A 12616-nucleotide genomic window follows, 5' to 3' on the forward strand; every position below is an offset into this window, starting at 1 on the left:
TGCTTCTTGGTATAAATTGCAGCATCTCCTCCCAGAATTTGAATTCTCCAGTCACACTTTTGCATACCTGCGTTTCGTTATAATCGTAAAAGAAGAAATCATTCTATAGTAAAATAAAGTATACTTTTTATACTGCAGAGTATGCAATTTGATCACCACACATTAGTAATTTATACGACATGCAGCCCTTTAAAAGAATCGACATAATTACAACTCAAACATGACAGCAAATAGTCAAGCATAACATTGTACAAACTGTTTACTCATCTTCTCAGAGTATTAAAATTACATTCCCAAGTTGTTCCATACTGATATTCACTTTCAGTATATTTGCTTGATTCCTACAGGCTGCAGGATGGCTGATGCCTGCAATCTTTAGATGTTGCTATTCTATCATAGAAAGCACACAGGCAATCATGCATAGACACCTTTAAAAACAGTTCCTTTTAATATGAAAAAAAAGGTGATATGGAGAAGTAAAAAAAAAAAAGAGTAGATAAATCAATTATGATACAGCTGAACACAGAATTTTACTGCAGTGATCCCAATATACACACATTACTTAGAATGGGGAAAGTACTTCAAAAATCTGACAGGAATTTATATTCCACCAAATCCTCTCTGTTCATAAAAACAGTGCGAGAACAGCTTTCAAATTTTTAACACATGATTTCTTTTTATGCCACCGAATAAATGTATTTTAATAAGTTGCCCTTTTTTTTCTATAATTTTCAGTGACATTTTTTTTCTAGAAAGCAAGAGAAGAATTACAAAGTCTTAGTAAGCAATTTCAGTACTTTGAAAAATTCCTCATTGTGCAGCTTGTGCACTTTTAACCTTTGGTAACCCAAAGTGACTTACAGTGACATCTGCAGCCGCCAACTGAGGTCATGTGACACTCCAGAAGTTTGTGTAACGTCTCCAAAACTGAGATACTGCATCACAATTTTTATTAAATCTATTTTTTCTCCCATGAAAAAGAATTGACGGGTAAAACACTTAAGTGTTGTAATCTTCCGACATTACAACACGAAACGATGCAGTTCGCTTTTCAACAACTTTTGGGATCAAACACATGCTATATCAAACTTTATACTGTCAAATAGGCAAAATAGTTTGTGTGTTTTCTCTTTGTTTTAGTCAATATATTTCAAAGTAATAAGATAAAAGTAAGAAAAAAACTGTTCTAACTTGAGATAAGTTATTCTCATGTAGCAGTATTTGGAATGTCTCCAAGACAAGATGACAAATAAACACTGAATTTCGTATATTTATGCATCTTATGGTACTTAATCCATGTTTGTCTTCAAAGAGAAGTTATGAGATGTGTTTTCTGTTCTATTTTTCTCATTTACCTCACAATGTTTTGATGTAAACATATAAATAAGTTCTTATCCCCAACTACCAATGTTATTTAAAAGACAAATGCTGCCAGTAAAATAATTTCTCCAGCTTATTCGTGTCAAAATGCTGAATATATTTACCAAATAGGCTTTACGCAGCATTCTCAGCAAAATGTCAGGCTTGCTGGTTGTTTTATCATCATAGCTCTGATTAACATTGTGCTGTCTATTGTCTTCCTTCGTTGCTGCTGCTGTTTGTGAAATATTTTCCGATCTTGTTTTTTTGCGTGTGCCTTGTTCACACATGGTGGGTGGGCTACACCACCCTTTTTTTTTTTTTTTTTTTTTTCCCCTTGTCTGGTCTCATCTCTATGAAAGCAGGATAGCTGTGGTAAGCAAACGGGGGGGGGAAAGGGATGTCAGCAGGGAGTTAAAATAGAGCAGTAAACATACAGTGGCCCTCTGGGGCATGCAGGTGTGCCATATTGGACTCGGCTTCAATGAAAAAAAAAATAAAAAAAAATGAAACAGACTTGTATAATGGCAGGGTGTCTGCATACCGTCTCTATGCTGTGCAACAGATCTTTGCACTGTTCAAAGTTAGAGTAAGTAAAAGAAAGCTCACTGCTTGATGTGTTTGTTCATGCTTCTTTGTATTCAGATTGTGAAATTATTTTAAAAGGACTTTAAGCTCAGCTTAAGTGACAGATGATCCCGTCTTTTTAATTCTAGCCAGGTGGCTCTTGGTTTCATTATAGCCAATGAATGTCAACTAAAATAGACAAAAACGTGCACTCTGTTTTGTTAAGTTGAGAGTTGAATTAGATGGATTATTTGATTTGTCTTAATTTATTTATCCTGTAGGCTCTTTGGCATGAAGCAAGAAGGATTGTCAATGATCTATGAGGAACAAAGAGCACTGGCATAAACTCAATGTTCTCTTGTTTTTCCCGTGTTAAAGAGTGGCCAAGACAAAATGGAAATATGTTGCCATTCCATATTTGTACTCGCATAAACAGGATATTATGGATTAGCAAGCTAAATGCTTTGAACAACTTGATCTACATAAAAAAGTTAAGTTTTATGTTGCAAAATGATCACCACGTTTTCTTCAAAAAAGATGGTAGACCCTCTATGAGATCAATTGATCTTCTAAAACTATTTAAATTTCACCTCGTGCATGTGAAACCAAACTTTTCCACTTTGTCATTGTTTACCTAACAAAGATAAAGCACATTTTGTGAAATGCGATGAAGCTTACCGAGATCAAGGTAAAGACAGCTTTTCCAGACATTGCTGAAGACAAATATAGGATGGAAGCTACGTGGATGTTATATTTGTAGGAGACTATCAGCAATCAAATTAGATAAATGTTTATATTAAGGTTACTTTTCCTGGAGTGAAATGTAACAAAGAGTGCTTTACTGATGTAAAAAAAAAGCAGAGGAACGAGTACAGAGGCAATAATGACTCAAGGAAATATCTAAATGAACTGAATAAAACAAATGCTTGTGAAGAGCAAGAGCAAAATCTGGTATTGGTGTTAGAACTTTGTCTTTTGTTGTTTCAGTTTCCTTTACTTAGATTTTGCCTTTAATTTTTCTTCTGTGTGTTTGCTTCTTGGTTTATTATTTATAGTACATTAGGTTCCTCTAATTAATGTTTCTTCTTTTGTTAGTTTCAGGGTTTTTCATTGGTTTCCTTTGATTTTCTTCCGTTCTCCAGCTCTATATCTGTTACCTTCCCTCAGCCAGAACTCTCCCTCAGCTGTTTGCCATTCCTCCCCTGATGAATCCCACTAGTTGCTTGGTCAGTTTTTCCTCTCCCTCAGTGGATGAGCTTGTTTATGCTCATTGCTACTCACCGTTTCCTCCCATGTCTACTTCCTCTTTTTTTTTTTTCGTCATTGTTTTCCTGTAATGACAGTTGTATCCCCACCATTTTCTCCTGAGTTTTGTGTTTTTCTCATTATTTTGTAAAAAAAAAAAATGTCTGAAACGTCACCTGAATTCCTTGCACGTGTGTCCTACCTTTATAAATGTTTAAAATGCCCCCACCAACTGAGGAAATTCAGTATGTAAAAAACTTAAAAACTCTCAAATATTTGACGTAAACATACTCGGCCGTTGGACTTTCAAAGTGCTTCTTTTCTAACTTCCTGTAATAGTTGTGCTGCAGTGTTAATACCAGAGGAGGAAACCCAAACATTCAGTCTCAACTGTTTTAACATTTTGCATTTTAGCTTTTGCAAAATATATTTTACTGAACCACTTCCTGTTCTCATACGACATATTTACAAATCCGAACATGGTGGTTCACGGACACAAGATAAATAGTTTTCATTCGTACATTTCATTCCAATAAAACTGTCTTTCTTCTTCTCAAGAGACACTTGCAGTTTCTGAAATTCCAGTCTGCTATATCGCTAGTAGAACCATCTGAAATATTTAGAAGTTTAGCAGGAAAAAAAAAAAAAAGAAAAACCTAGAAGGTGAAGCAACTTACTGGTGGCTAAGAAAGGAGAAGGTAGAGACAGATAAAATAAAGAATCAGAGCTGCCCAATGAAAAGCAACAATTCACTTTGACCTCGGGTGAACGCCGAGTGAGAGAAAACACATTCGGCTGCACAGCATTTGGCGTGTCGAAGGATTTTCAAGGGCATCGTAGGCCGTGTGACGAGGATGGATGATGTTAGGGAGGGAAAACGGCAGAGGAACGAGGGGATGAAGTCAGCAAGCCCTTGCTCTCGCCGCCGCCTGTCACTTTCGGGGGGGGGTGGTGGGTCGGCTCGGACGGCGCGTCAGACGAAGCGATGCAGCTTGAAAGGAGCAGGATTCACACGTCTCTCGTTGCCATTTCCGAGGAACTCGCATTTGAATAATAAGCGGCAAATTACACTTTGCGGCGCCCGTTTAATACGACGCCGTACAGATGATGGGCAGCCTTATTATTCATCCATTCACACGCTCACAGCCTCCCACCACTTTCAATGACACTAATGTCCTTAGAATGCGATCCGCAGCGAGACGAAGCGTATCCAGATGTAAGACGGAATAATGTTCCTTTTTGAGGATGCGTTCCTTTATTTGCTGTGATTGCTATTAATATCAGGCCACAGAAAGATGCCTGAATGTTTGAAATGTGAGTGCTTGCTAATTAAACTGTTCTGCCATGTTTACAGCTGCTTCTTGTCAGTCACATAGTTCAAACTGCAGCCTCAGCCTTAAGCTGTGATTTTATAAATATGCGGTCTCGACTGTTCGGTTCAATGTTCTATTCAATGCAGTCTCTAAGCATTTAGAGACTGCATTGAAATAAGTTTTAATTTACCTACATCTTGATCTGTTTTGGTTTTTCCAAATATTCACTGCTGTATTCGACACTGTTGATAAAAAAAACCAGTTGACAGCCTGATGGAGTTGAAGTTACCTGGTTTCAAGCAAAATCGGTTCAGATTTTGTTGACTGACCTGCTAGAGCAGCTGTGCAGAATCTGGTTCAGCAAATATTAAGATGTCATTCTTGGGTCACGTTGCTCAACGTCTAAATTGTGTCTACTAGCCCAGACTGTGAAATGTTGCAAGATCTCTTACTATAAGTGTTCTGATGATGACGGATAGCTTTCGGTCACTTTGTGACCTCGGTCCCTTACAGACTCTGAGTCAGAGTATCCATGATGTCAATGAGTGGGATCAGAATTTTCTCTGACATCCTGAAAGTAAAGAAGTTATTGTTTCTAAATCCTAAAATTATGAGCTTAGATGTAAGCACTTGGCAAGCATAAACCGAAATGTAGTGATATACACAGACCCGAATTTTGTCAACAAAGACAATGTATTTATTAATGAGCCTAGTATTAACTCTAACCCTAACCCTAGTATTAAGTGTACTGCGAAAATTTTTTTTTTCTCTTATCTGAAGTAGATTGCTGTACCTCTGTCTTCACTGGTTGCTTTAAAACACATCCTTAAAAAAACATGAGGAAAAACTGCCCCATAAAGACTGTCCGCATCATTTGTATGATATAAACAACTTGCTTAAAATTAGCATTTTGCTGTTTCTTTTTTTTTTATGAGGTGCATATTTTTCCCATCATTCCTTATAAATGCGGCTTTATTTACGTCTGCTCCTTCAACTTCCGAGTCGCCTCCAAAATGAACCGTGCCACACAACTAAGCGCCTTTCCTTTCCAGCTCTTTAATACAGTTGCACATATCCTTTCCTTCCTTTTCCTACATGGTTGACAGGCTCTCTGCGCAGTTCTGCCCAGCACCCAAGCAGCCAATCATAAAGTAGAGGAAGGTGCAAACACACTTTCCCTGCAGGGGAATTGTCAGGATATGACTGCGATTTTTTTGTTTTGTTTTCTTTTCTTTTGTTTTTTTCCCCCCCATCTGCTCGATGGTATTTTCCTGTTTGAGTCTGCGTGTACACGTGTGTGACCAAGAGATTAGAAGTTAGAGTCATTGTCCGCTTTCACATGCGACCTAGGATTTTACAGCAGAGCTGCTGAAATATAGAAAAGAGCTAATCTGCCAGTACATCCACTACGTTTTTCCCGGAATGTGCCTTTCGAAAATCCTCAGAAAAGACATGCATCACACATGCAGGCTCACGCAGATACACTGGCTTACCATGTAATCTGTTCTTAGAGGGACCTGCTAAATGTTTGTTCTCACTCATTACTCTCAGAGCTGACCCCTCTGTCTTTATTTCAGTGTCCCCGTAGAGTCATGCAGCAGGCCTGTTGCCGCTTACTTCCCCCTCTAGAATAATAAACATGTGATCCTCGTATCGGCATGAGACTCACCGAGACATGAGTGACGTCAGCGGCTAATAGGGGGACATGAGTAAACGGTTTGTTGCAAAAGCAGTTATTGCACTTAAGCTTTTCCACATTTTGTCAATTTAACAAAAAGTAAGTAAGTAAAATATTGTAGCTGCTGCAAAAGACATGAAACTGGGGCAATGGTTCCTTCGAGGAAGACGTCGACACTGAACCGCAGATCCGCAGTATACCGCCACGGATCAAAGCAAATCCACGTGTCAGAGAGGTTCCCTCCAAACTGAATGACCTTGAGCTATCCTATATTGAATAATTAGCTAAGTTATAAGGTGTTAGAGACGTATCCCCAAAAGATACGCAGCTATAATTACAGCAAGAGACAGTCCTAGAAAGTATGACTCACGGGGGCTGACTACATTCATCCACTTATCATCCATGTATCATCTTCCTTTTACTTCCTCAATGCTTTGTGTTGGTCGAGATCATAAAATGCCCACAAATGCTTAGAAGTTTGTGCTTGTAAGGTGACAAAATGTAGAAAAGTCTGTTTGATATAAATAGTGAGTGCTGGCATAAAACACGCAATCAGTGTTGGATGCGAAGCATGAGGACGCAATATTCCCCTGCTTCAGCTCCACGAACACAAGGAAACTAGGACGGCATCAAACGCCGCAAACAGTCAAGAGCTCTTTACTTTGTTTGGTAATCTTCTTTGGCAAAAATAAACAGGGAAAGAATTGAGCCCTGTGGTTGCATTTGTCAGGGGATTGAAGCACTCGAAGATGCATGTCGGGGTCCTTATCACAGTTCAATGGAGAAAACATTCGCAGTAACTCGCGGAGACGTTGGCACCTCAGCTCGTAATTTCTGCGACTGTGATAAATAAAAATCAGAAACCCGACTAGAAGCAGATGTAATTAACTTTTCTTTTTTTTTCCTGACACTTGGAACAAGATTGATCTGGTGTTTCTTTTTATATATTTACAATCCTATGTGGACAGAGTAGCAGAAGACGTACCCTTCCAGAAAGAAACTTCAGCTCTAAAATTGGTTTTTCCAAGGTCATTGAACTCAATTAGCCCTATACAGATCGGGCTTGTTTGCTGTAATCAGTCGGGGAGGCCAGGTGATACCAATTGCAATCTTTGGAGAAAAAAAAAACAAAACCCTTAACAAAGTTAACATAACTGATCCTCAGAAGGTAACAGAAGTGCATTTTCTCAGTTTGTAGAGTAATTAAGAAAGGTCAGTTAAGGTAAAGGCCCTACAAATCCTTAGCCGATGTGAAATACCCTCAGGAAGACCTAGCAAACCTGGCCTAGCAATGCACTATTACCAAGAAGGAAACCCCTTCAGGCTTCTGATAAATACTTATTATGAAACAAACCCTTTAGGCCAACAGTCTTCAACTACAGATCTGTAGAATGTATCTCGGCTACAACACACATTTTGGAGAACATGATTTTGTACTGAGGGGGTAATTCTGCCATTTGATTCAGGTATGTTGGACCAGGGACACATCTAAAAGCTGCAGGACACAGTCTGTCGAGATACGGATTAGAGGACGCCTGCTTTAGAGTAATATTGCTTTCAGTAGGCAGTTGGAGGAAAATTCGAAAGAAAATTCAACCTTCACAGTTCGAAACTCTGAGAAGCTCGAGTTTAAATTACAGCGTGGTTGTTGTGGAGATAAAAAGTTCCTCCACTTCAATCAATACAGACTACAACAGTAATTTGTGAACATTTTCCTTAAGTGTTTTAGACAGAACTGCGATACTTTTCAAGATGTGTGGTCAGTTAAATCTTGCAAAATGTCCTTTATAGACAGACATCCGCTAGTCCTCTAAAGACGAACTGAAAGACTCAAAGGGTTGTTTAAAACAATGCTCCATTTCATCTTTGGGACTCATTTTAGCCTTTGAGATGACATTAACCCTGGGTGTGTTGTTTCCACTTGGCCTCGGGGTAGATTAGGCAAATGAGAGTCTGTTGCTCCTCTCCAGCATTTCTGTTTCATATTTCAAAGGGTGTTTTTTTTTTTTTTTTTTTTTAGTTTGTTTGTAATGTAACTTCGTCAAAACAGAATTTGGCATTCCTATAAAAAATGGTATCTCAGATAAAGTTAGGTATTAGTTTTTTTCCACAAGCATTATTGCTTTATTGGATATTCCCAGCATTTTATTTTTCTACATTTTCTCCCATGTTTTCCACTTTAATCTACAAGAAGAAATTCCAACCTAACATCATGGAGGGATTTGAACCATAGCACATTTTTTTTAGACTAGGCACAAAAAGAAAAATACAAATTCAATCAAAGTTGGATAAAATAAACAGAAAACTTTGGTAAATTTAGTAGTTTGTGGTAAATGATGGGTTGTATTTTACCCAAGAAGTAAAGATTATAGTGTTATGCAGCTAATAGTTTATCATCAACGGTACAGTCTGGGTTTTTGGACATTGATTCTGTAATTTGCTTCGTATTTGTGGATCCATAGCCTGGGTTGGCTCTTCAGCTATTGAACTTACGCATCAGTGCCTAAGATTGAAAATTAGATGTTTCAAAGCCTCCGTCTGCATCCACTCTTTTGAGGGAGTATGTCAACATGTTCCTCTATACAATAAGTGGCGAGCCCCAGCACGCTGTGAGCTCGTCAGCTTCGAGGCAAGTGGCCTGCCGCTGTTGTCCTCACACTCCGTCTTCACACTCACCATGAATGCTAGCTGCATATGTTCCCTCTCCTGTACTTCCTCTGCTCACAGTCTGCACAGTGACTCAGTTCTCACCGTCCCTCTCCTCTCCTCCTCCTGTAGATCGCATTTGATGCCAAGACTGAAGGAGTCTCGCTCCCATGAATCACTGCTCAGCCCCAGTAGCGCCGTGGAAGCCCTGGACTTGAGCATGGAGGACGAGGTCATCATCAAACCTGTGCACAGCAGCATCCTCGGCCAGGACTACTGCTTCGAGGTGAGGCGGCGCTCTTTTTTTTTTTTTTTTTTCTCTGCGTACAGCCCTGCAGGCGAGATATGTAAAGTAGGTGTGAGAATTAAACCGGCAATGGTTTTAAGCAAAGGTTTAAACCGAGTGTTCTTATTTTATTCAAATTTCCATTCTCTTTTTGATCAAGTGCAGTTTGTGGAGCTTTTCTTGTCACTGAGACACCTGTGTAAGAGATCAGCTAGTCAATATGGAGCTACTGTAAGTGCCAGGGGTCTCCAGCTCCAGCTGTCGAGGGCTAACGTTCTGAGACTTTTAGATCCGTTTCTGCTTCATCATACCTGAGTCAAATAATAAGGTCATTAGCAGGAGTTGACTCCATACTGAGGAGGAAATTAACAGTTGAAACAGCAGCAAATAATGCAAATTTGTCGTGCTTCCTCATACTTTATTTCTAAAATCCTCAAAAGTATAACCAAATGATTAAATTAACTAATCCAGCATGATTTAGATACTTTAATAATGAAAATACTTAGATAGCTGAATGTGTTTTTCATCAAGCTGAAAAGTCAAGCTAATGACTGCTCAGTTCTAGACCAATAGAAAGCATCCTATCCAACAAAGTCACCATTTGATTAATAACCAGTAAATAAATCCACACTGAAATAATGACAGTAGAACTTGCCTTAATCTATCAATCAAGGTGCATTTAACTAGACAACCTGTTACGAGTGAAAAAGTTTGAGATTATAGTTTACAGAGTCCTCTGGTGTGTTTGGAGTTGATTTCTAATCAAAGGTCTTAACATTGGGACTGATCGAACACAGAAATATATTGATACCAGCACGATCTGGAAACAGTGTCAACAGGAATCAGTCGTGATTCGTTTGTTGTGATGCGAGCTGAAGTTTGAAATGAAATCCTTCGCTGTTCAACTGCAGCCGTGTCTTTAGAGCCTTTTCTCCCTGAAACTCCGGCACTTTGAAAACGACCGCCAGTCACACGCTACAAGGCCATAGAAAGTTTTCAAGACTCTTGTCTTTTGCTAGTGAAACAAGAGATTAGTATTTCGATAAATTACAGATTTGGGGTTGATTGATTGTAAGCCAAAGCCCAGCAAAGGAGCGTTGTGTTTTATCCTTGTGATCAAACACAGAAATGATTGGCACTTACATTTTTTCCCACCCCCCTGCTACAGCCTCTAGCCTCCTGAAATAGTCCCTTTGGGATACTCCCACTAAGCGCCCTATCACTACCTCTATTTTTTTTTTTTTTTGTTCATACACCCATGAAGGTTTTAGAAGAAATCAGTATATTATACTTTCCTCTTTCCAGAATCATTAACTGTAGATACTATATGCATTTTGGTTTTAAGAAATGTTTAGAAATCTCCCCTGCATCGAGAAAAGGGCTGCCACAATGACTAGCATTCAGAAAATTGTTACCAAGCTGATTTAGGGTCTCTCCACGCTTTGTTTTGGTTTCATTGCCTGAAACTTTACTCATGATGACTCAACGGCCTCATCAGTGTTGTTTACAGGCTCAGCAGGCAGCAGTGGAGCTCCAAACCCCTCTGTATATGCTAGCTGCTAATGAGCCAGATTTGATACCCAGCAGAGATACGAGGGAGTTGGGGGGAGTAAACTCTGTGTATGTTAATCACTAACACATTCATCTAAACATTGTTACAGGCTCATAATATGTACTTTAAGTGCTGTGTTTACAGCTGACCCTGCTGCTGCCACTGCTGCTGTTTCAAATTGTTGTGTTGATGAGTTTTCCTTTCATGCCTGGGTCACTCGAAATTCTGATTGTTTTATGTTTTGTTTTGTTTTAGTATCTCATTTACTGTTCTGACTTCTGTACATCAACAAGCTCAGACTAGAATTTGTTTTCATGGTCAATGTTTCAGCTGAACATTGTTTTTTTTTTTTTTTTTTTTTTTTACCAAAATTTTCCAAAAATTAAAAAATTAAAAGTAAAACAATGAAACAGCTTTAAGTAAGGTTTGATATTTTTGGTTGAAAAGTGATTAAAGTAATTACATAGCATATGTCAAGAGAAAAAAACGAAGAGTTCTGCACTAGTAAAGAAAACGACAAAAGACAATCAATAAATAGAAATGTTAAAAAGGCAATAAAATACATCTGTATTCTTTACCAAGATCTTTCATTGAACATTTTTGAAAAATCTATTCATGTGATGATGTTTCCGTATGCTTAGGATAATTTTCCAGTTGAAAAGAGACAACCTGAGAAACAGAAAACGTCTTAAACTCCTTGTCTTGTTTTAGATACTAAATCTGATTTATTTGTAATGGTTCCATTAGTGAAGTAATTTTTTCGAGATCACAGAATATATTATCCCCAATCACCGGAAAATTACATTTTCCCAACAAAGACATCTTTGAAAAGAGAAACTGCTGAATATTTCAGATTTCTTGAGTATGGCTAAAAACACTAAGCACCATTGCATCGGGCTGCTATCAAGCAAAAAGAGCTTCCCCAATTTGCATAAATAATCAGACATATAGAAGCAAGTAGCTACTTGCTTCTATATGTCTGATTATTTCCTGAACGGTAAAAGAAAGAAAAGGTCAAGGAAGCTGTGACCTTTGGACAGCCTGTTCTTGTCTGATTAGTCATTCTTTGTGGTCTGATTGGAAACTGCCCACCGGTCCTCACCATCTCCTTGTTGTATGTACATTCAGATTCCTTAACATTTTTAACAATTTCTTTGAAAATATGATTATATAGAGAGAGATTTGTGTATATAGCAGAAAACACATCATGTAAGCACGCGAGCAGTGAAGCTGACTTCACTGAGGCTGTTTCTATCCATCGTGAAATTAGCGAAAAAGACAAGTCATTTCCCAACAGTCATTTTCTGTTTCCTGTCATCCGGTTCTGTTTATTTTTCACAAGGTTATTTCTCTCTGGCTGCTAATGTGATGCATTTTAACTGGGTTCACCGTGAAAAGCTTTGCCGTCTCCTTTCTTGCGTGAGGCTCGATCATCGAAGCATTTGTTTTTCTCCTGTCTTTCTGCCTCTGCGGTAGGTCACCACCTCCACAGGAAGCAAATGTTTTTCCTGCCGTTCGGCGGCCGAGAGAGACAAATGGATGGAGAATCTGAGGAGAGCCGTGCAGCCGAACAAGGTATGTAAATGCACGCGACGCGCAAGGGGACCGGGGAACCGTTGGGCAATCAGCATAAACGAGCTTGAGTGTCCCAATTACGAAACCTCGCTCTGCAACACAGATAAAGATGCATTAAAGTGTCAACGCTAGTAATTACTAACAACAATGTCCAGTCTTCCCAGCAAGGTTAGCTCTTCGTACAGACTACAACTTGAGGGTTTAGGATTCTCTGGTGGGATGGGGAAAAAAAACACTTAAAGTGCTTTCCTCTGTTGTGCGTCGCAGATTTAGATGGCACGCATGTCAAGGCAAGAAGATGGCCCGATTCGAAATATTACATCAGTGATTCTTGAGAATAGGGACAAAACAGGTCCTATGGATAAAGCACAAAATTTGAATAAAATATACACACA

The 12616-nt window shown here is 38.8% G+C and overlaps 1 protein-coding gene across 7 annotated transcripts in view; it reads left to right on the forward strand.

Moving 5' to 3' along the window:
- Positions 1–12616, forward strand: part of LOC106955327 (disabled homolog 2-interacting protein) — a 105472-nt gene that overhangs the window by 44555 nt on the left and 48301 nt on the right. For all 7 annotated transcript variants that reach the window (XM_015045432.1, XM_015045434.1, XM_015045433.1 and 4 more), the window contains 2 exons: positions 8941–9094; positions 12123–12221. In XM_015045432.1, coding sequence (XP_014900918.1) covers positions 8941–9094; positions 12123–12221 — 253 coding nt within the window. The remainder of the gene's footprint in view (positions 1–8940; positions 9095–12122; positions 12222–12616) is intronic.

This window comes from Poecilia latipinna, unplaced genomic scaffold (genome assembly GCF_001443285.1).
Source record: "Poecilia latipinna isolate Pla-1442-1.1 unplaced genomic scaffold, P_latipinna-1.0 Scaffold726, whole genome shotgun sequence".
Lineage (NCBI taxonomy): Eukaryota > Metazoa > Chordata > Actinopteri > Cyprinodontiformes > Poeciliidae > Poecilia > Poecilia latipinna.